The following is a 25,453-nucleotide window of genomic DNA, read 5'->3' on the forward strand; positions in this document are numbered from 1 at the left end:
CTCTTCAGGCTGCACCATCTCCACCTCCACAAGCAGACGGCTGCGTTTGTTCTCCAGTTCTGCACTCTCCTCTACAGACTGCGTGGGGCTGCCTTCTCCTCTGCAGGTGGCTGTGCTCCTGCAGCCAGGCAGTTTCAGCATCACAACAGGCGGCTGTGTCTTCTGCAGGTGGCTGCGCCTGTTCTCCAGCAAACTGCCCTCTACACTGCAGGTGGCGCAAGCTGCAGCCAGGCGTTTCCTTTTCCATCGGCGGCTCCTCCTCTTCCCATACATGCGGCTGTACCTCCTCTGCTAGCGGTTGTGCCTCCTCCCCACGGACAGCTGCAGCTGGGTGTCTCTTGCCCATACAGGCGGCTGTGCCACCCTACAAGCAACTGCAGCAGCAGGCGACATCTGCGCTTTCCAGGTGGCAACGCCTCCCACAGCAGGCTGCCCTCCTCATCCTCCACAGCAAGCAGCTACGCTTCATCCTCCTCCACAGCAGGCAGATGTGTCCTGCTCAGCAATCGGTTGTGCTCCTCTGTTGGCGGTTGCACCTCCCTTCCATAGGCGGCTACAACCGACGCTGCACCTCCTAGGTGGCTACACCTTCTACATAGGCAGCTCCTCCTCCTCCTCGACAGGCTGCTGCGCCCTGGTGTCCACTTCTAGCAGCTGCACACAGACACCTTGGGTATCTGTCTTCCATTTGCGAGCTACAAGTGAATTCAGATTTAAGTAAAGAACTTTGTTGTAAATATGTTAAAGGATTCTCTCTACCGCTAACACCCGTTCGATGCTGGGTAGTCCAAGCTTTTGGAGAACCACGGTCCAAAGGTGTCGAGATCGGGGGAGCCATGCGTTAGTACGGGAGCGCCTGTTTGTGCCTGGTCCTAGAACACCAATGGGACGCTCTCCGCGGATTCCAGTGAAGGCACAGGACCGTAGAGACTCGACCGCTCAAGTGATCGCTCTTCTTCGAGCATCTGCTTCGAGCCTCTTGTTTGGTACTGTATTCATCTCAGTTGTACATGGACATCATCTGGTTCTTTGAACCCATGGAGCATTGTATTTGTTAAATACTCCCAATAATATATCATATATTGAGGGGGGAGTCGGCCCGTTTCGGCCCCAGTGCTGGTGTCCATCTATCAACATTTCTTTTCATTTCAATTTTCAGTTGTTATTAAGTTGTCCATTTCAAATTGTGATATTTAAGTTGTGCTATTACGCGTGTGGGTGTCCAACGGAGTCTATTCCCACTTGACGGGATCGGTTTCATTGGTATCAGAGCACAGTTATTTCCCTCTTCTTAGTGGGGAAACGAAACTGTGTATTGGACACCCCGCTTCTAGGACACTTAACACAATGGACAACCGAGGCAACCCTTTGGAAGTGCCTAATTCGAGGGGCCCATCAAGTGCCTCGCGTGGTTCTGATGCTCTACGAGGAAGGCACAAGCCCCTTGAAAGGGTAAATGATAGTGCTCAAGTCTATCCCACTTTTGGGTGAGAGTTTGCTCCGCATTTGGTGGCAAGAACTGAGCATAAAATCTGTCCTTAAACTCCTTCCAGGTGCAAATGGGGTCTTTGGTGATCTTTTCAGTGATCCACCAATGAGCAGCGGTCCCCTTCAAAAACATGCTAGCATGGCGTACTTTAGACTTCTCAGCGAAGTCCTCATCGCTAAAAGCAATGTCAAACTGTGCCACAAATGCTAACACTTTGGAAGCATCATGCTCTCCATGAAAAACATCAAACTTAACGGACTTGTCACCTGCTTTAAATTCCTTGAGCTTTCTGGCATGAGGCTCATGGTCCTCTCTTTTTTTTTTTTCCCTTATCCAACGGGGCAACCCTATCTGCATGGGCTCCATGGGCCATCATGGAAGTTTCATGAAGCACGGTGGCATGTGCTCCACGAACTTGAGAATCAGATGCATGTGACCTTCCTGCATAAGGCACTGTCTCTCCATGAGACAACTCAGAGGGCAAAGCTCTTTTAGTGGCAGACCTGTCACCCCTACCATGGGATACATGTCTTGAATGCATGTGGCCCTCCATGAGCACTAGCATACATATACCTGTCAGGCTTTGTGCCTTGTGGAGAAGATGCATAACGAGAGGTGACTCTCATCTCTTCCCTTTGCATAAAAGACCTCAACCTTTGAGATGCGAGATCTCCATGCTTCAAGCGAGGTGGATTTCTGAATTTCAGCTCTCCGTCTTCCCCCTCTTTGATGTCACCTTTGCGGAGGAGGTAAGAAAGTGCCAACTCCCTTGGCTTCTTGCCTACTTCCCGTGCCATGGACTCAAAAGTCACATCTACCATTGCATCGGCTTTCCTTGCTTCAATGGCACTTTGCACATGGGGATCTTCATGCAAAAATTTCAGCTCTTGCTCTTGTGCCTGCAAAAGGTTTCTCATATGCTCCATTTCAGCCCTCATTGCATCAGGCTCTTGTTCTTGCATGACTGTCTTTTCTCGAGACAGTTGTCCCTTTGAATCAAAGATAATGAAAGTGTGCAACAGTATGTCAACAAGTTTTGGAAAGTGTTGCTGGAGGTAACTCCTTTTATGCAAATCACTGAGGATGAAAGAAAGAGGAAGTTTTGCTCCAGATTGCAACCAGCTTATCGTTCGGGCATTGAATTGCACCCGAAACATACTTTGCAACAGCTTACAGCCTCTGCTCTTGCTACGGAGCAATTGGTGCTCAAAATTAAGCAAGATCAAGGTGGTTCAAAGGGGAAAGACAAGGCTGTCCCAAATCTGCAAAAAGGGGAACAGCCACCTAAAAAGAACTTCCGGGAGACCCACAAGGGAGGTAAAGCTGAAAATACCTCATCTAAAGATCAGGGCCCAAAGAAGAACAAATTCGGCTTGACCCCGGAGCAAAGAGAGCGATATGCCAAGGAGGGAAAATGTTTTTCTTGTGGCATCAAAGAGCACATGTTTCGACAATGCCCTGACCAGAAACCAAAGCACGAGGACAAGCAGACCAAGGCTAATGTACATGCAGTTCCTGATGTGCAGGGAAACACAAAACATGATGCAAAAGAGCGGATGGTATGCAAGGCTTGGGGTCAAATCAAGGATCAACCCGCCTTATTCATGTTTGATGACTGTGCAACCGATAACTTCATCTCCATACAAACGGCAGCTGCCTTGGGTATTGAGGTTGAGAACATGGGATCTCAGATTGAAGCCGAAGCTGCCTTTGTTGGTAAAGAGGTGCAAGTTACCCCACTGATAGGGAAGTTGCGCATACATATCCAGGGCTACCTTGATAATGAACATTTCTTAGTTGCACCACTAAATGGATGTGATGTATTGTTGGGCAAGCCATGGCATCATAGGCTTGAGCCCCGCAAAGAATACAAGACCAACATGATTTCTTTTATGCATAGAGGCCGCATGCATTTCATTGATGCTGGCAAAGAAGGGGATTCCATCCCACTTGTATCTCACATCCAAATTAATAAAGCAATGAAAAAGAGTCTTTCTGCGTACTTGGTTTTTGTTCGTGATAGCATTGTACCAAGTCAACAAAATGTGGATGATATGACTTATGATAGGCTGAATTTTCTTCATGCATTCAACGACTGTTTTGCTGATGCATTGCCAGGTGAATTACCTCCCCAAAGGCCCGAAGATCATCGCATAGATCTTGTGCCAGGTAGTTCTCCACCTAACAAACCCGCATACCGTGTGAGTGCCGCACAACAAGAAGAGATCATGAAGCAAGTAAATGAGCTTTTAGACAAAGGCTTGGTTCAGCCTAGTTCCTCACCTTATTGCTCTCCTATGCTTCTTGTTCAAAAGAAAGACGGCTCATTCCACGTGTGTGGACTATAGAGCTTTAAATAAGCTCACCATCAAGAATAGATTCTCAATTCCGCGTATTGATGACATTTTGGATAAGCTTGATGGTTCGGCTTGTTTCAACCGTCTTGATTTGAAGAGTGGTTATCACCAAAAACGAGTGGTGCCACAAGATGTCCATAAAACTGCATTCAGGACAACCTTTGGATTATATGAATTTTTGGTAATGCCTTTTGGTCTTACCAATGCTCCTGCCACGTTTAATCTAAGATGGATAGGATATTCGGACCCCATCGCAAATTCACAGAAGTATTCTTTGATGATATCTTGGTTTTCTCCAAGAATGAGCAGGAACATAGAACTCATCTGGTCACAGTATTCGAAGAGTTGCGGAAGCATAAACTTTTCATTAATGCCAAGAAAAGTGAGTTCTTCCTTTTAGAGATACATTATTTGGGTCACATTGTATCCAAAGATGGAGTAACAATGGATCCTGCAAAGATAGAGACCATTCGAAATTGGCCAGAATTGCAAAACGTACATCAAGTACGTAGTTTTCTAAGATTATGTTCATATTATAGGCGTTTCATAAGCCATTTTGCTATGATAGCCACCCCTCTACATGATCTCACGAAGAAGAAAACCACTTTCAAATGGACTTCAAAAGAACAGGATGCTTTCTTGCAGCTCAAGCATGCTATCATATGTGGACCCGTATTGATTGTTCCTGACTTGCAAAGATCATTCGTAGTAGAATGTGATGCTTGTGGCGATTGTATAGGGGCTGTCCTAAATCAAGAAGGGCATGCAATTGCATACGAGAGCCGTCGTTTGCATGATGCTGAGCTTCATATGGATATCTATGAGAAAGAGCTCTTGGCTGTAATTCATGCTTTAAAGATATGGAAACATTATCTTCTTGGGGCTGAATTTGTAGTCAAGACAGATCATCAAAGCTTGAGATATTTTCTATCTCAAACAAAGCTTTCGAAGAAGCAGATGAGAATGGACATATGAGAATGGCAAACTTTCTTTCCATGTTTCATTTTCAGATTGTGCATACTCCAGGAAAGAAAAATGTGGTGGCCGATGCATTATCCAGGAGGCCTTATGTGGCTGCAGTCTCAGTGGCCTCTCATGGGGACTTATCTGCTATGCGTGATTTATATCATTTGGATGCTGATTTTTGCCATATATGGACTGATTTGATGGCTGGTCACTCACATGCCTCTTATGTTATCAATGAGGGTTATCTTATGAAGGATAATTGCCTATGTGTGGTGAAGGATTTGCGTCCAAAGGTTATGGAGGAATGTCACGCTCCACCTTATGCTGGTCATAGAGGTATCATGCCCACTACACGCATGATTGAGAGAGATTTCTTTTGGCCAAGCATGCGTAAAGACATTGAGGCTTATGTACGTGCATGTATTATTTGCCAAAAGGTGAAATTTGACAGGCAAAAACCTCCAGGTTTGCTTCAGCCATTGCCTATTCCCTCGCAACCTTGGAAAAGTATTACTATGGATTTTATTATGGACTTGCCTCGATCCCAGCATGGAAATAATGCTATTTGGACCATTGTGGACAAGTTTGCGAGCATGCTTATTTCTTGCCCGTCAAGAAAACCATTAAAGTTGATCATATGATAAAGCTTTTTCTTGCTAATATCTTCAAGCATCATGGTATGCCTAAATCCATTGTTGGGGATAGAGATCCCAGAACTACCAGCCTCTCTTGGAGGGCCTTATTTGATAACATGGGTACTAAACTTGAGTTTTCATCAGCTTATCATCCCCAAACCGATGGCCAAAGTGAAGCTGCAAATTCCGCCCTGTTGGATTTGTTGAAGTATTATGTGGCAGATCAAAAGACTGCATGGGAGAAGTATCTTCCACTTGTTGAGTTTGCCTACAACAATACGATCCATGCCTCCACGGGAAAGGCCCCGTTTGAGATTATTTATGGCAGAGTGGTTTTGCCACCCATCCTTCGTACAAAGAATGAGATTTTTGCAGCTGATGAATATGTTTGTGACTTGGATGTAGCCTTTGCTCAGGTACGGACAGCCATTGCAACTTGCAAGGTCTCAAGATAAGCATAAAATGGCTGCTGACAAGCATAGAAGGGACATACAAGTCAAAGAAGGTGATTGGGTTTTGCTGAAATTTGAGAAGGCTAGGCTTCGGAAGAGACCAGGACGAGAAGGATCATATCCTAAGACTGTCAAATCCCCACCGGATCTCCTCGTGATCGTTCCTGGTACAAGACTCGAATCCTGCAAACAAACAAACAAACAAACAAGGGGGTGCAGGCCTGACTCACCTCCCAACCATGACAGCCGTGGGAAAGCCCACAATCTTGGCTGTCCCCACCGAACCACGAGCTGAGCTAACTAGGTTGACGTACCGACCAATCTCCACCTCGCGACGTCCCATACCGCCACGAAACTCTCTATATCCTAATGACTAACCTTCGCCACCCTTTTATAGGCTCTTGGCCGGTCATCGAGCGTCCACACTTGGGCACCCGCCCGTCCATACTTGGGTGCCCGCCCGTTAGTCTATCCCTAACTCAGCTCGCCAATCTGCCTGCCTAGCTCCAAGCTTCCCCAAACCTTGAAGCTAGTCTTGTGTGCGTGTAGCACACGGTAGATACACACTGTGCACATGACACCTTTGCTTAATGCCAAGAATGCTCTGCTAATTGTTTATGAATGCCACCTGCTTAATGCTTATGAATGCCATGTCACTTGTACACTAACAAGGTGTGCACGTGACAGTTGTTTATGGCAAAGTTGTACTACCACCACTTCTAAAGAATAAGGATGAGATCTTTGCGGCAGACGAGTATGTCAAAGATTTGGATACGGCTTTTGCACAGGTGCGGACAGCCATAGAGAGGTGAAGGGCTAGGTAGAAAAAGGCTATGAGAAGCATAGAAGGGCAGTGGAGTAAAAGAAAGGTGATTGAGTATTGTTGAAGCTTGAGAAAGCAAGGCTTCAAAAGCAAAAGAGCATAGAGAAGGTTTATCCTAAGTTGTCCAACAAGTACTACGGACCTTTCATAGATGATTGATGTGGCTTTCAAATTAGCATCACCCGATCATTGGAGGATTCACAATGATTTTCATGTGAGTCTCCTAAGAGCTTATAAGGATCCCGAACCTTTGAAACCAATGAACGAGGATTCACCGGAAGTTGAAGAGCTAGAGAAAGTTCTTCAACCAGACCAGATTATCTTTCATAAGGAAAGAAGGGATCGCATGGTAAGATTACCTTGTCAAGTTTAAGAATTATTTGGCTATGGGTGCCAAGTGGGTGGATGAGAACTTCTTTGCAAAGTATCCACGGGTTTTACACGCATATCAAGAAGCTTTTCAATTGAGGACAACTAATTAGAAGCCGAGGGGATATCACCAGCCTTTGTATTTTGACATCCGAGGAACTAGAAACAAAGGAGAATGCTCAAGGTTTATTTCCACTACAGGGAATTGAGTATTCTAGAACTCGAGGGTTGTTGTTCAAGTTGTATCCAAAAGAAGTAACTCTAAAATTGAACAACACTAAATTGTTTGTACAAGAGTCATGGGACTAGCCATCTCATGGAGGCATTGTTTATCAGTGAAAGAAATCGGAATTGAGTACATGGATATGACTACTATTAGTCTACCATAGTTAGACACTAATATGGGTAGTTAGACTACAAAAGGAATTGGTGTAAAAACCAAGAAATTCATGTCAAAACCAAGGAATTATTTGTGCATTCATTTGTTTATTTGATTTATGCTTGTAAGCATACTTGTGTATGTGTGCCGAGAATCGGGATGCCCGATTAAACCCAAGGACAAGCATGTATGCACGAGTTTGTGTCTTCTAATATATAACTGGCGCGTGTTGATCTTAACAGGAAGAGAATCATACTGTGAAACTCCTACCTGAGGGCAACTCTAGACGTGCAAGGGGTGGAAGTATGTGCCAAAGAGGTCAAACCCAAGGTCACTTTATGTGAAGGGTGAAAACCATGAGGACAAGAAGCTCTCCGCGTAAAGAACCATGTCTCAAGAGCCACAGAGAGAGAGAAGAGCTAGACCCACAAGAAGAAAAAGCAAGACCTATCATTTGAGGACAACTGTTTAATAAGTTAGGAGATGTCACTGAAGCATCAAAATACAAGTTGCTAATATGCAAAGCGCATCACACCGAAAAAAAAAAAAGCAACATGGCACTGATGATGTGGCAAGATAGCAACGCAGGGCCACCTTACAAGCTTGGAATGATGTGACTAGCTTTTGGAAAGCAAAAGATTAAAAGCTTTTTAAATACTAAAAAGAGGAGCTTATATTATTGCTTTTTGGGCTATAAGTGAGTTTTAAAGCGCTTTTCTCAAGTGCTTTTGTGCAAGAACTATAAATTCAGCTATTCTCTCATTGTTGAGACATGTAAAAAGACAAGAGGGCTCTCTAGCTCTAAGAACTTGTACTCAAGACTCCTCCAAGAGGTTTTATCTAATATACCGAGGAGAGAGGGGGGGGTTGTTTCAGCCCAAGGCTCTTCGGACCCCTAGTGTGGTGTCTTCTCTTTCTTTTGTTTATTTTCATATTTTACGCGTGAATTTGTTGTAGTTCCTGTGCCACAACCCTTACAAAGGCTTGCTGCAGTCTCAATTAGAAAAAACGTTCCTCTGACCAGGGTAACCAACTCCTCTCCATATGTCAAAGCTAGTGAAACCCTTGGGTTGGTGTAGAGACATACACTTCATCACGCTTGATCCTTGAACACAATTTCTCTTTGCACTATAGCAACAATGTGCCACGTGCACCCATTGTACTAGAGTGATATGTGGACAAAGTTTGGCAAATTTGGACAACAGTGCAACATCAGTACCTTTTGGTGAGCCCTTGCCCAAGGGAAAGTCACTAGTTGCTATCGAGGTCTAGGTCATAGAGGTGTCAACGTCATGTGTTGCTCACATATTTATCCAACCCACTTGAATAACTCAGTGTACAAATGTCCACAATGCAGAATTGTCCAAGAGACTGGGGCCGAATATAGTCTAGGTTGTGTCTGGAACAATCAAAATAGGTGAAGGGCTGAATATCAATATCCAGGCAGCCATATGACTCTATGAGCAAAAGGCACAAGAGTTTCAAGCACCTGGCAGGGCTGAACCAAGTCAAATGCAGCCCTCACAACGTTTGGACACTTCAGAAAATCAACAAAACAGTGGTAACATCTTGAACTTTGCATAGTTCAACAATATAAGCAAATACATCCACAATTGATTGGTGCCCTTAAGTGGGTAGTTGGGACCCAATTGAGTGTGTACTCTCTAATTTCTCTCTTTCCATTTATGGTTCCTCACCACTCTCTTGCACACAATTAACACATGACGTAATCATCATAAACTCTTCCACAACATGCTGCATGTACCACGATGCCCTCATAAAAATCTATCACAAGCACTCCATTAATGGTCCATGATTGATGCATATATCAATTTGGGAAGAACCACTCATTAAGCCTCATTCTAATAATGCAAAAACATCGATTGAATGGTGGAAAGGGATATCATGAACATTGTTCTCCATTATTACGTCTCTGCATACTAGCTTCATAAAAGTGGACTTGGAAGTCAATATTTACCCCTAAATGAAGCTCTTCCATGAGGTCATGGCTACAACCCATGAAAACACTAAATCTCAAATGCATACCACGCACGTCGATATACTTTGCCTTATGAATCGTGATTCAAGGGGTAACACTTTTATGGTTGTAAAATATTACCTTGATCATTTCAATCAGGGAACTATAGCATTAGACATTCATTAGGGTAACGTATTTGGGTAACCTGCCATAGCGTTACATCAAAGCGTTCCCTAGGGGGGGCAAACAACTTCAAACAGGACATGATTTTGATAAGGGTATCACAACAGGGCAACGGTGCACAGGCGCTAGTGATCTAGATTAGGGTCCTGTTGACGCTACTTAGGGTTGAAATTATCTTGCGATTCAAAATATGGTAAGACATTGCAACGATTCAGTTGGGGTGAAAACAATAAGTACCTTCTGCAGTTGAGCCTCGCATCCTTTTGAGAACTGATTTTCATCCCGATACTTGGGAAAGCTTGCAGGTGTGGTGTTAGTGATGTCGGAGAGCCTCCCCCTCTGTGGTGTCTTTCTTCCCCCGGTTTCTGTACCCATCTGTGGACCCTTCGAAGGCATGGGACCAAAGAAATAGATTGAGGTGTAGGTTTCCTGCGCGTTTATTTAAAGTTTGCAGAATTAGGGTTTCCAGACCCAGAAGGATGGCATGTAAAACCCTAAACCAAAAGAGAGAAAAACAAGTTCCGATTCGCGCATGGTTGCAAAGATGAGAAACGGGATTCAGAATACCTGCTGCTGCCCTGAGCGAGAAACCCTAAGAATTTGAAATTTCGGACAGCCTACGTAAAAGAGAGAAAAATGCGCTCCTAGCCGGCTTCACACTATTGTAGTCTGGACTCCCCTTGGTCATGGGCCACGGTAAGAGTGGCTTCACACTTGGCCAAAAACCTCATGCTCATGGAAGCAAAAATGCATGACAATCGAGATAAAACAACGTAATGCCCTTGTAAGTTGCAATGCCCAGTTAATTGGGCCGTGTGGGAAGAGGTTATAACTACACCCAACAGCACAAGCAAATACCTTATTCTTTTATTTCTTACCATGATTTACTCAACCACTCTTATTCCACCCTTCGCTTGGGGTGGAGAGGAGAGGTGAGTTAAGATTTGAACTCGCGTCCCCTATACCTCTACACACTTTATTAAAGAGTGGTTTCCCTAGTTCATGCAAACTCTACCTTGGCTTCCAGTTTCTTAAAACAAGTCTTCTCCCTTTTGTAAGCTGATTCTACAAGGAGTAGCCTAGCAACAACCCATTCTTGGTTAGGTTTATAATTGGTCCCTATCCCAAGTGCAACCATTTTTTTTTAGCATGTATGGAAACTACTCCTGTGTTAATTGTTGGAGTAGCGACATAACTTTTCTATGTGACATTCTTAGTTTATAGTTGGATTTTGTCATGCATGTAAGGGAATTCGACAATCTTGCAAAAGCCAACACCTTGTTGCTGTTCTGATACATTGATGAAACTTCTCCTTGTTCTCTTCTCCTTAAAGGGAAAACCAACTTCTTGCCATTTTTTACTTGACCATCTTGGAAAAGTCAACTCCTTGATGTTCTTCAACGTTGCAAAAGCCCTTGGAAAGTAATCCATGGCCCATAAAGTATTAATCAGCTGCAGTTAGCAAAGAGCACTCATTCATCCATCCAATCACATTGAGACATGCGAGGCTATATACCACCTATGTGAATTCGGTCCATCAAAAGAGAGATTTAAAAAAAATCGATAATTGTGATATTGACCTCATTTGTGGCATCGTTGATATCTAAAATTGAATAAGTTGTGATTTTTTCCATGCCTACAAACAAGATATAGCTATTGGAAATCAATGCTCTACCCTCATCATTGTGATTGTCCAAATAACAACTTGCTCTATTTTATAAGGCCCCAAGTTCCCACCAACAGTGTCCAGTTTAGACACTAGGGTTGGCCATAGGTGTGACCGAATGGTTGGCAACCCAGTTTGGGGTTGGCCATAGGTGTGACCGAATGGTTGGCAGTCCAGTTTAGACACTAGGGTTGGACATAGGTGGCTAAATGGTTGACAACCCATTTTAGACACTAGGGTTGGACATAGGTGGCTAAATGGTTGACAACCCACTTTAGACACTAGGGTTGGACATAGGTGGCTAAATGGTTGACAACCCACTTTAGACACTAGGATTGGCCATGGTCGCGAATCATTGTAGACTTGGTGCCATGTCAAATAGGATACATACAAATGGTTGTAGACTTGGTACCATGTCAGGTAGGATGCATGTGAATGCACATTAATAGACCGCATTCTAGGGTTAAAAAATATATTCTTGGGACACCTTGTCCTCGAGCAACCCAAACGAGCACCTAGAAGACCTTGGATGGGCCTAGAAGCTGTGCCTTAATCTAGGTTCTTAGTTTAGTCTAATATTGTCCCAATCAAGTAATGTGGTCGGTTCCATCCATCTGGACCAACCGTAGGGTCACCTACAATACGACCAACCCTAAGTTATGGGTGTTATATATAGATGTGTTTCGTAGCCTATTTTATCATATTGAGATCATTGAGTTTAAGATCTATCTTCACTACATTGTGCACCCTTACTATTTTATCATATTGAGATCATCGAGTTTAAGATCTATCTTCATTGCATTGTGCACCCTTGCTAGTATATATAGCATCCTTAGTCTTATACCTAGATTGCCATCAAAGCTCCTTGCGCCAAAGCACATGGGTAGTTTGTAATTCGATTTACAAATAGTACTTTAGTACTATTCTTTATCCCTCTTCTAAGAAGTTCTTTATCTTATGGAAGACTTTACTATTTGTGCGAATGCACAAGTCGTATTTTCTTATATGGTATTTATTAAAAAGGTTTCGCCCTCCCAACCTACAGTAAGGTGCTTTGCCATCTTACCCATGCAAATGATTACTTATCTGTTGTTGTAAGGTGGCGTTAGAACATATAAAGCAACCTTACCATGCACTTAAGGTCAAACAAGGAAAAGTCTACGGACTTAATATACATAGTTGCTTAATGTGAAATAAGGAAAAGTCTATGGACTTAGTATACATAGCTGCTTAATGTCAAATAAGGAAAAATCTACGGACTTAGTATACACAGTTGCTTAAGACTAGTAATAAAGATTGGAACATTTTTTAGTTTGGCCAGCCTAGTGTGAAAGTTAGCCACTTCTATATTAAGTCATTTTTGATAATAAGCAATACACAATCATTCCCTTGCAATAGTTTACTTGTGAGCTCTCCTTCTTCCCTCTTCGTGCTTGCTTGTATGCTTTTAAATTCATGCTTTCTTGATAGATGCATGCTTGAGTAGGTTTGATTGTAGGCTAACATCTTCTTCCCCCTGCTTTTTGTGAGAGAGAATCATCACAAAGGATCATCTCTTCTTGCCTCCATCATCCCTTTGGCAAGGAGCATTCCAGTGTGACAACAACGGAGTGAGGACACGACGATAGATGACGCACCCACGTGGGGAGTTATAGATTGCACTCTTAAAACATGAGCATTGAGCTCCATTAGGTTTTATCAGAGTGAAGTTGTCAATGCTTTGTTCGTGCATGTCATATTTTTTCATAAATTGTTCATGTATTATTAAATTGGTAGAGTAGAAGCATGCAAAATCATCCAAAACCAATCAAAAAACACTTAATTAGTTGCATCCATTATTTAGGATTAGGAACATTAGACACACCCCATCAAGCCCAAAAATTTGCAAAAATCACCAAAAACTAGGCCAAACCAGCTCTCTTGGGTAGGGGACGTGAACCTATAGTCCCACGCAAAAAAATGTGATCCTGAGTCATTTTGAACACGTGAGCCATGAGCTTGGAGATGTGAGTCGTGAGCCAGCCTGGACATGTGAGCCATGAGCTTGGACACATAAGCCGTGAGCCTGGAGACAGGCATACCTAATATAGTACATACAAATTATTACAGCCATAAAAACTCGTACGAGCATACCTACCCATGTCCTTAGAAGATTTTCTTGTCATATAATGTGTACCAACTATAATTTTCAAGGAAATTTTGTATCCTTCGTAATTATAGAGAATTAAGTACAATTATTATCAAATAAGTACACACCAATCATATCATAAGTCTAGTTCCTAGAAATCCATACACTAGTTAGGCCTATTTAATACCAAGGAAGTACGTGAATTGAGTTCATATAAAAAAGGTGTGAGCCTACAGATATGAACCTAGACATGTGAACCAAGGGATGTGAACCTATATTCATGAACTAAGGGACATGAACCTGTATACGTGAGCCTAGAGACGTGAGTCTAGACACGTGAGCTAAGAGACATAAACATGTAGGCTTAAGCCTAGAGACATGAGTCTAGACACATGCGCCCTAGCAGCCCCAAAAAAAAAGAATTAATCATTAAAAAAATCTTCTATATTCTCAAACCTGATCCATAAGCACCCAAGGCCTTTAATGATGCGAACCCGATATGGATTGGTTATTGGAAACGACAATACAGTCAATTGCAATGCATCAAACTAGACCTCCTCAAACTTGCCAAGTCTTCGGTCCCAACAAATAACCAGCACTCAGTAGAGTGCTTCTCAGTTATGAAGGTTAGACTCCTTTGAATCCACCTCAACGAGGAGCTTTGGAAAGAAGTGAGCTAACAAAAAATAGATATGAGTGGGGGAATGGTGGAACACGTAGAATCTAGCTCTATAAACAGTGCCTTAAATTTTATGAAGAAGGTGATTGACCACCTTATGCAGCTCCAGTGAAGAAGCAGGAGCAAGACCTGGAACATCAAGGTTCGCTCCTGTATATGAAGTTGTCAAACAGTGCGTGACACCATAATGTTTCAAATATTTGGTGTCGATCATGAGCTGGGTTTATCTTCTAAAGCAGACCATCACCAAAAAGTAGCCCAATAACCGTAGTTACAATAAACAGGACATGTCTCTTTTACCGTACCACTAGGGATAAATGTTACACAATAGCAAGCGCACATAACATAAGAAGAAGTCTTGCTATCCATATAAGCCCACTATAGAAGTGCCTTTACCATGGAACCAAATTTTAGCTCTTCTCTGTTTTGATGAGAAACATGGAAGGCGTGGAACGGTAAAGAGCCAATGTCAGGGACTACCTCCACAAAGGGAACCACAACTCGTAATAAGCCTACAGGCTTAACCTCTGCTTTTCAGGGTATAGTATCTCTTGCCCTATGGGGTTGGGCTGCACAGTTTTCCAATGGCACTTGTCCTCCTCTGCCAGCGTGGCTTAGCATGCAACCACATCCTTACGTTCCACCGTTATGTAAATACATAGAAGACATGCTTAGGATGGCATTTAAAATGGGAAGGAGGGGTTGAAACCAACATAGCACTAGGAGGCTTAGAGTTGGGAAGAACTAAGACAATCCACATCTCAAGGATGATATCCAAATTTGATAAAACTGGAGATCCTATTCAATACCTAAAGAAGTTTGATCAAATTTATGAGGCCATGGAGTGGATTGATGATCCCACCAAGATCTATTCATTTGCACTTTGCTTTGAAGGCAAAGCAGGCCAGTGGTTTAGGGGCACTAAACCCACTTGAAAAGGCTAGCTACAAGGTCTTGACTCACACTTTCATAGTGGGATCCTCACCCAGTGAAGCTAGATGGATCCCTATCGCATAGATCTATAACCTCAAGCATGAGGAGGGCGGAAACTATGCAAGACTGCATTGCTAGAACCAAGTATGTCCACATGAGATACAACACACGTGAAAGATTGGATGACTTGTCGCTCATTGATTGGGGTCTTAAGAGCAAGAGGCTACACGACTATCTCTACGGGTCTAGGCTCTACATCTTTAATGAGTTATTGCGTTGCCACACAAGGCAATAGACCTAGTAGACAATCTCCAAGACAAGGATGTAGAAGTCATCCACCTTAACCAAGAGAAAGGGGGTGCATAATCCAAAGCCTCATCATTGTGCCAAGGGTGCCGAGCTAGAACCATCTAGAGTCTTAGTTAAGAACATGAGCATGGACGAGTTGGCAAAATATCTACTAAACCATTTAGGCCAGCAATGAGACAAGGCCATCCCCAACCAGCACCTCAAGTAGGACACCCACACCTATTCCCATGAAGAGATATGGTTTGGTTCGCAATTTGTCACATAAGAATCATACAAGTATAGAGTATACATTGTTGAGACCTAGACAAGAAAGAGTTTTGTGCTCATTGTCAGTGCCATGGGAGCCATGACACAGCTCATTGTTGGTACCAAGGAAACCCGACACCACAACCTATGTTCTTGATGTCAAAGAAACCACTAGCTCTAAGTAGTCCATACCAAATGTTGTCCACCACGCCAGTAAATAATCCAACACCCATTCATCAGAACCCTATACTGAGAGGTATGTACAAACCACAATCTATTTTGAGCTTTTTTAGCCTTTTCAGGTATTTTAAAAATTTAGTATTTTAATTTAAGTAAATTAAGCGAAATAGTAAAACTTTACTTTTTTTTTATGTACTAAAGTCATTTTAATGATGAAGATTTTTATAATACTTAAAGAGATCAAAAGTTTTTTAAAAAATCTTTTCAAATATAAAGCTAAATTTTTAGAAATAACAAACTCCTAATTTTCTTAAAATTTTGATTTTAAAACTAAAATTTTAAAAATTAAAAATCTATATTTTTTTATTGTTTTCATTTTAGGTAAAATTTTATACTTGCTTGGATTCTAGAATCCACCATGGCTAGTATAAGCTCACTTAGATTCTAAAATCTAAGTGCATGCTCACTTGGATTCCAAAATCCATCGTGGGTGCCAGAATCCATCATGGGTGGTGGATTTTATAATCCAAGTAAGCTTGGACTTGGATTTTAGAAATATGCCTGGGTAAATTTCTAGAATCCAAGTGAGCTTGGACTTGGATTTCAAAATCTACCTAGGTAAATTCTAGAATCCAAGTGCACATTAACTTGGATTCCATAATCCAACTTAGAAACTTGCGAATCTTTGCTATTTTTTCTTTTGTTTTTTTTTTGGGGTGCTATTTTTGTATGCTTTTTCTGTGCTATTTTTGCATGCCTTTTCTATGCTATTTTTGCATGCTTGGGGGGGGGGTGTGTGTGTGTGTTTATCTATTTCTATTTCTCTCCCCTTGTCTTCATGTGTCTTCTTGTAGCATCTTATTATAGTAGCAGCTAAGTGGAAGCGTGGTGCCAGTGTAATTCTTCTTCCTCTCGCCGTTTTCTTTCCCTTATTCTTGTTTATGTCTTCTTCTTCCTCCCATCTTCTTCTTTTTGTTAAGTGTGGTAGATGGGAGAAGGGGGGGGGAAGGAGACGATGGTTCATAAGGGTGGAAGCAATGGCTAGTTGGGAGGGGAGAGGTGATGGTGGGTAGAGTTAGGAAGAGTGGAAGAATGGGAAGGAGGGGCGATAACATAGTTGCGGGGTGAAAAAAAAGGGAGGAGGTGTGACGAGTGGGAAAAGGGATAAGGAGGAAGAAAAGGGTAGGAGGGAACAATAGCTAGCTCTGTGAAGGGGGAAGTGGCAACCCTGTTAGATAGGGAAGAGGAAGAGTGGATGGGAGAAGGAGTAGAGGATGGAAGAAAGGAGGAGGAGGAGATGGTGGTGGCACCTCAACCATACGAATTTACCCCCAAATATGTATAAGGCATACCGTAACATGATGCTGGGGGACCAGCAGCATCCCCTAGACCCCTGCCATTGAGGGCCTTCAAGGCCCCCCTAACCATAGTGTAGCGGCACTTCTATGTGAGTGGCACCTCAACCATACGAATTTACCCCCAAATATGTATAAGGGATACCGTAACATGATGCTGGGGGACCAGCAGCATCCCCTAGACCCCTGCCATTGAGGGCCTTCGAGGCCCCCCCTAACCATAGTGTAGCGGCACTTCTATGTGAGTGGTGACATCACTCATTTAGTACAACATCCCCTCGTTCTACTATGAAACCAAGTGTTTTGTATTTTTCAAATTCGTTTTCTTGATTAGTCTTTTATGTTTTTATTGGTTTCTATGATTTTACAAAGAAATAACTTGTAGGGTTAGGATTCTAGATTCCCTTTTCCTTGATAGTTTCCATGGCTTTCAAATTGGGATTCTAGAATTCGTCTTGGCCGATTCTCAAATCTAAGTGAGCTAAGACACACACACATATGCATACATACATACATATATACATTGTGTGTGTGTATATATAAATATGTGTGTGTGTACACACACACACACACACACACACATATATATATATATGCGTGTGTGTGTGTGTATGTGTGTGAATGTATGCATGCACACATGCATGCATGCATGTATGTATGTATATATATGCATGTATGTATGTATGTATATATATGTATCTACATATATATACATGCATGTGTGTGTGTGTGTGTGTGTGAACACACTGTTATGGCACACCTCCCAAGAGAGAACTCTACCCATTCACAATCGAAAGAAGCAATAGACAACAACTATCGTTGGGTAATTACCAATGCTTCGAGCTCACGTCCCTTGAGGCTCCCCAAGCTCGCTTTTGGAAGCTCCACTCCTCCAATCTTCACCTCTATGATGTCACTGCGGAGTTGCTCTCACCACAATGCAAGGTAATCTACCTCTCACTCTCCCACACATGCATAGAAGAGGAACATGCACTAGAGTACACTCTCTCCCTCTCTCTCTCTCTCTCTCTCTCTCTCTCTCTCTCTCTGTGGACAAAGCAAGAGCTATCATAGCACAAAGGGGGGGATTGTGTTCTTTCATTATGAGAAATTGCCTTTTATACATCTAGTCCTTATTCATACTTGGGCGCCCAAAGCTTACTAACCAAGGCCTTGGGTGGCTAGTATCTCAAAATGTATAACTTTCATAGTGCCTTTACATAACACTTATTAATGTTCTCAATTGGAGGAGTATTTTTGTTAATCCAAAATGGGATTAACATCCCCCCTACTTAATGTAGGTTTTGTCGTCAAAACCTACTTGATGTAGGTTTTGTCCTCAGAACCTTTACCTAGGTCGAAATACTTGGTCTCGTCAAACTCGTGTCTGTAGAAGTTTCAATGGGATTGAAGCTTTTTAAGGATTCTTTGGAATGTTGGGTGAGAGGTCCAAAACCCGGTGTCTACTACATCTTCGAATGTGACATGTATTTACGTAACCCGAAAGACACCTGAGGTGATGATAATAAAGCATCATGCCTCTTTCAGTTGGGCCTCTTTTCATGTCGAAGCAAAGCTGTTATACCTCAAATCCATCATACCTTTCTTGGTTGATCAATAAGAACTACGATCAACTTCATGAATCTTATGGTAGCTACTATATTTGGATCTGGAATTTTGCGCCATGTCGTATCCATGTGAGCAATTACTGTCGTTGACTTGCTATATCGTGGAATATGGATGGTAAGAAGTGAGGGAAGTTGTTAATAGACATGAGAGTTCCGTTGCTATTCTTCGTGGAATTAGAGTGGAGTGAGTCGTCTTTTGATTGGCATAAATAATGGATCCACTCATTGTGTTGGTGGGGAGCACTGGTACTGTAAACTGTATTCTGGGACTATCAGATACTTTTTGCACCAATCCGGCTGTATGCCAAAATCTGCTAAGTGGGGGTTGGTATCAGCTGTTTGGATTGTCATATAGCCTCCCCTTGTATGTATGCATTGGGTGTTGTGTGTGCCATCTACAGAAACAATAGCGGATCATGAATGTGACAATTCGGATCTCTAGCAGATCGGCCAAGTGCGGATTGGTCAGTTTGGTGTTTGTCAAGCCACATTCTCCCACAAGGTCTCCTCTCCTCCCATTGGTAAAAGCTCTTCTAATTCTGGCATTGGGGCTCGGAGAGGATATGGTACATAAGGCTGTCTCCGTGAGTCAATGTTAGAGTATGCATTCGGCAGGATCCTTCTGGTAGGCTTAAATGGTGTGATTTGCATCAGCACCTTGAACATGAGTTTACTTTTCAAGAGTGGGTTGCCTACGCGGATGAAACCCTCATACTCTGACAAAGACTCAAGAACATTTACATCAGTAAAAGCTTGGATATCATCCTGAGGGTGATGCACCTCATCAATCGGCCTTGGTGGAGATAGAGTTGGTGGCAGCATCTCCTCGGGAGCGAGAGTGTTAGTGGGAAAATCAACGGGAATAGAAGAGAAGCGAGAGAAGATACAATCGGCCTCAATTTTATTAGCAGGAGATACACTAGGAAAGGGATTTAATAACTTACTGTGGCGATAGAAGAGAACACTGGTGGATAAGTAAAAGAAGTGGAGGTTCCTAGTGTTTCTTCTTGACCCTCTTTGGAACTTGGGAGTGGTAGGCTGGGCTTGTTAGTTTTCATAAATTCTTGGAGGTCAATTATATTAGTTGTGGTTATATTAGGATATTCTATATACTCCTTAAAAATATTATAAACCACGTTAGTGAGCTGTTAACCCATTTCTAGGGTTAACAAGATCCACTACCATTATCTTATATCAAGAAGTCAAGGTAGATACACCAAAAGGTCATACATTCAAGATATGAAGCAATGGCGTTCAAATCTACAACTTTGATGGGTGCTCGTAATGGTTTGACGGAATACTTATGGCGATTCCCGCTTCAAGAGCATGTGGTAGTAAGTTAGGATGAAGTACTGAGTGACGTTCTTCATGGATATATTATGAGAGTAGTCATTATAATAGCTTTAGGCCTCTTATGAGCCTAAGTGCCTAGTTGGCCACAGTTTAAGTGAGTGATGACACGCTTATTGTTGGCATGGCAAATGGTAATGGGAGTTGCAGTTAGGACATAGATCTCAATGGCTCGAGGACGTCAACCTTGGGTTCAGTGAGGGTGTCGACCCACGTAGTCCCTCTACTTGTGTCATATCTAATGCTGCTAAATTGCTCCTTAATGAGCAAGTACGCATTTTATTTTATTTTTATTTTTTGCTTTTTAGATATTCCCATATCCCGTTATCGCCTTAAAAGGCCTAGAGTACTCTTCGTTGGGTCAAACGAGTGTCCATTTTCCCAAACTAGCTTAGGCGCTACATGCATGTGAATGACCAGAGATATTTTTCCAAAAAAAGTGCACACCATTAGCATCCCAACTGGAAGTGGAGATCCTAAAACCTATTTTCCATCACTGTCTTTATATAAAAAAAACAATTGAGAGTTTTTTCCCTGTTTCGCAACCTGTTTTTGAAGGTGTTCCAAAAGGAATTTGGTAAAACTATATATGAGAGAGTTGTAGTACTTTTAGAGTACTACAACTTTGTCTCTCTGAGTCATTCATGATTTTGTCGTTTAGACCCTCAAAAAGTAGCCCGAATATGGTTCGCAGTCATTCTTGCATTATTTTGGGCAATTTTTAGTAGGATCGTTTTTTGCCTTGATTTTCGGGTTGAATTTTGAGGCTGCTGGGGTCAAGCCAAAACGATCGATTTTGACCTCGGCTGGCCAAGACCAATTTCAAAGAGCTAGATGTCAGCTTTCCAATGGGCACTAGAGCCCCTTCATCAGATTCACGGTTTAGGAGATATAGGGTTGTTTTTTTGGCCGACGACGGACCCTTTTTTTTTTGGTCGATGGATCCCTTTCACGTGAACTAGCAGGGTGCAGTTCACGATGTGAAACGGATTTTATCAAATTTGATATATATATATATATATATATATATATATATATATATATATATATATATATATATATATATATATATATATATATATATATATATTACGCGAGGACTATTTCACACCGTGAGACGCTTAAGGGTTTCACGCCGTAAACCCTTAAGGCGTGAAACGAACTTCATGAAATTTATTAAATTTGAATTTTTTTTCCATGTGAGGCCTTAAAGCGTGAGCTAATTTTATTTTATTTTCATGTGAGGCCTTAAGGCATGAGGTGAATTATTTTATTTTATTTTATTTTTGGAGTCTAGAGGGAAATTTGAATTTGCTTGTTTGGGGGGATATTTTTTGAATTTTAAGTTAGGGGGATATTAGCATTTTCCCAAAAAGGCAAGTGGGAATAAAAAAAGTTAACCCTTTTATGACACCTCCTTACACCCTTCATAAATGACCCCCAAAATGGACAATTTGACAACTCATTGGCATTTTCTCATTCACTGCTCATTAGCCTTAATGAGTTGTGTAAAAAAAAGTGATTAAAAAATTAATTAAGAATTAATCCTTTCACTAATATTTCTCTTTTAGACTAATTAAGGACTTTAATTAACCCTTAATCACTAAATTAATTCACACAATTGAGCACATCATTGGATAGAGCAAGGGATTGATAAGCTATGTGCATCAACTAATGTATAAATTAAGCTAAAATAGGATATTAATTAAGCTCTTAATTTTGGTCTCCTCCTAAGGTAAAATTAAGCAAAAGAGAGTCAAATTTCTCCAATTGATGTAATTAGGTATTTTGATGTATCTAGATGCTCTCAAACCACTCAAAAACACTAATTTTGACTACTTATATGACCAAATTAGATCCCCAAAAAACATATTTTCTAAAAAATTTACCTTTTGAACAAGATTAATCACCCTTAATGACAAAAACCAATCCATTAAGATAGATTAGTCAATTTCAAGGATTTTTTGATATTTTTGAGAATTTTTTTCAATGATTAAGCTACTCCTAATGCTTGTTAACACTCTAATGCATACAATTCCAACAAAAAACACATAATTTAAGCTAAAATTAAAGATTCTAGTTCTATGTTTAACTTTAAATTCACTAAAAATTGCATTCTATTGCATTGTTTGATGTAATAGATGCAAACTAACTCTAATACACTCAATGTGCAAGCCCTAGGAACATTAAAAACCACATCATCAACAACAACAAAAATAACAATTTAAGCTAAAATTAAGCAAAAAACATTCTTTACAAAAATAAAAAAAGAGCGCTATTCTACACCAAATCACCATCAAATCCACATCTTTTTCATGGGAAACCATTAATCAAGACAATGGGCAATGGGTAATGCGTACATTAGAGAAAAACGATGGAAAAAGGCAAGGGATGACTCCCCGATAGGGGTGCCAAAAATGTTAGTGGCTTACCCTAACCCCCCTTGAAACACATCCAACAAGAGATTACCCGGTGAACCGACTGTAGCCAGGATATTTTCAATGGCCGAGCTCGTAACCCTTGAGGTCTCCAAGCTCTACAACTCCTTGAGAATCAATTCCACCACACTTCCCATGAGCTTTGTCACACCGTCGCGTTGCACTATGTGTACTTGTCCCTCCTTTCACCTCACATCACTCACACACACTCACTAGCATGCATTAGAGAGAGAGATTAGCAAGAGCAAGACTCTATTGCACAATGGGAGAGTATCCTTGTATTATGAGAGAGGTTTTACATTCCCCGTCACTTCAATTCCACTGGGCTTTGGTTCTTTACCTAACATTTCCACAAATCTTATAGGCACCAACCCTTTGCAACCCCTGGATGCCCACAACTTGGATATATTGACTAATCTAGGAAGGGGGGTTGCCCAAGAACTAAGTGAGTTCCTACCCACCCAAGAGCACTCACACAACACGGGCCTCAGTGACTCGTACAAAAACACGGCCGTACAGATTTTAAAAATCATGGGCAAATATGATGGAACAACTGATCCTGTTCAATTCATTCAAATGTTTGAACAATGATGCGAAGCCTTTGGAAATCCAAACTGCCCCACCAAGGTACATCCGTTGAATCTATGCTTAGTGGGAAAAGCTAGCCGATGGTTCATCACATTGATGCTTGCGCGATCAAGACAAACTTCAAAACCTTGAAAACAACCTTTATCCATGGCTTTTTAAGACAAGGTGATCAGTGGAGTGCAGCGAAATAACTCTATTCAATTGAGCGAAAATATAACAAAAACATTTGGGATTTTATCCTTCGGATAAAACTATTGGACTCACGATGTGAGCCATGGGAGAAACTAAATGATGCTTAATTGAAGAGATGTTTCATGATGGGCTTAAAGAATAACAACTCACACAACTTGATCATTGTATCCAACCCGAAAACATTCAATCAATGTTGTAAAGAAGCAATACGGTTAGATGACAACATGATGAAAGATGATCATGATACGAAATGTTCCTCATCTAAACCAAGTGAAGCAATGGCTAACAAAAAATTGATCTCGGAGTTGTCATTCCCTGAATTCTATGCAGCCTTGCTTAAAAGCTTACAATCGACATCTCTAAGAGAGGATGAGATCCTTCAAAACCAAACATCCTTAATGCCTCTTCAAGTGATGAGCGAAATGCCTTGTATATTCAGGGCAATTACTACGACCATCCCAATCCCCATTATGTACTACATAGATTGCAAAACCTTTGATCATGACACAACCCTATGTCCCAATTCATCAACAATTAACTCAAAACCTCCATCTCCTGTGCACCAAACAGAAACAGTCCAAAGGGTAGAAACCGCTCAAGAAACAGTTAAGCAAACACTTCAGTGTTTCTATTGTCGTGGACTACACAAGGTGGCAGATTGCACAATTTGGAATACTTCCATGCCCACGGTCACTAACACCTTGCAATCCTTATGTGAATGATGTGGCATCGATCACCTATTCTAAGATTGCCTAAGGTGAGTTGCTTCACCGCAACCTATCTCACAAAATACAACTCTTAACATCTTAAGTGTGCAAAATAGGCAATTGTCACGGTACCCTTGAATGTGCTTACACGCTTTTACAAGCCAAGGCATGAGAAACAGTAAGAAAGAATGCCAAAGAAAACACTTCGAAATGGGTAGAAGAGCATGCTTTAAAGTAGAAGAGCAAGTAAAACCTTCTAAACCCAAGAAAAACAAGGGGCAACTTATTGTCGAAACCAAAGTTGAAATAAAGGACAGGGAAAAAGAGATCGTGGAGGAAATAAATCCAAAAGAGACAAAAGCTACACATGATGCGGAAGCATCCACCTCAAAAGCTACCACACAAACCACAACACCCACATGTGTGACACAAAAAGCCCAAAACAAATTTTGTTCTCATCACTGTTATATGCACATTATATGTGCATACTAACCCACCTTAGGCATGTGAGCATGGGAGCATGGGAACATAATCTAGTGGGGCAAGGGTTAGGTCTAACCTTGGGTTGAGGTTAAGGTCAGGCAACCAAGGGTCACACATGGAAATGGAGAGTCAAGAGTCAGTTGAGGGCCCTCCTATATAATAGGGACATGGAGCACTCTTAAGGAATGTTCTCTTGTGTAGAGCATTGTATCTACCCTCTTGTCATTTCATGCTAGAACTATGTGCTACTAGACTGAAGTCATGTCTCTTGGTGGTACGGGACACCAAGGTAAGGTATGTGGTACTTCATTGTATTATGTGTGTACCCTTAGGCTCGGGGGTGGTCGAGTGGATGAGTATATGCCTGATTTATACATAGGTATTAGCTAGAGAGATCGTTAGGGTTTTAACACAGTGGTACTAAGATAGACTTGATTTTCATGTCATGAGCTTGGGTCATGTAAACATCATTTTAGGGATGGAATGGTTTCATAAAAAAAATAAGAATTTTCTGTTGATTGGGTCAAATATTTGATTGGGTCAAATATTTGATGTCTTTCCATCACAATGGAAACCTTGTTACTCTTAAGGGAAACATTGTTATACCCAACGAAACTTTTATCAATGAACTTGAGTTAATGGAAAATCTTTTTAACTACGAACTTTTCCAGTTAGTTATGGATCCAATGTCTTCCTGTGTTCATTTTGATGTAAATACTATTTCTTTGGATGTTTGGGAAAGTAAAGTGTTAAATTCCATTAAGAGCAAATTTCATGATGTATTTTCTGATGAGTTACCTCACGGATTACCTCCTAAATGAGAGGTGGACCATAAAATTGAGCTAGTGCCAGGTGTGCAGAACCTATTTGTATTCCTCCATATCGGCTTAGCCAGACTGAGAAAGACGAGGTAGCAAAGCAACTAGATAAATGTTTGAGG

At 41.6% G+C, this 25,453-nt stretch overlaps 1 protein-coding gene across 2 annotated transcripts in view; it reads right to left on the reverse strand.

The window, feature by feature from the left end:
• Positions 1-10,294, reverse strand: part of LOC147640479 (uncharacterized) — a 30,786-nt gene extending 20,492 nt beyond the window's left edge. For both annotated transcript variants that reach the window (XM_086781098.1, XM_086781091.1), the window contains exons 1-2: positions 10,199-10,294; positions 9,869-10,060 (exon numbers count right to left, since the gene is read on the reverse strand). In XM_086781098.1, the coding sequence (XP_086637224.1) occupies positions 9,869-10,027 (159 nt within the window). In that variant the 5' untranslated portion in view covers positions 10,028-10,060; positions 10,199-10,294. The remainder of the gene's footprint in view (positions 1-9,868; positions 10,061-10,198) is intronic.
• Positions 10,295-25,453: the final 15,159 nt, after the last annotated feature.

This window comes from Cibotium barometz, chromosome 3, assembly GCF_041138505.1.
Source record: "Cibotium barometz isolate CiBa-2024 chromosome 3, ASM4113850v1, whole genome shotgun sequence".
Taxonomy (NCBI): domain Eukaryota; kingdom Viridiplantae; phylum Streptophyta; class Polypodiopsida; order Cyatheales; family Cibotiaceae; genus Cibotium; species Cibotium barometz.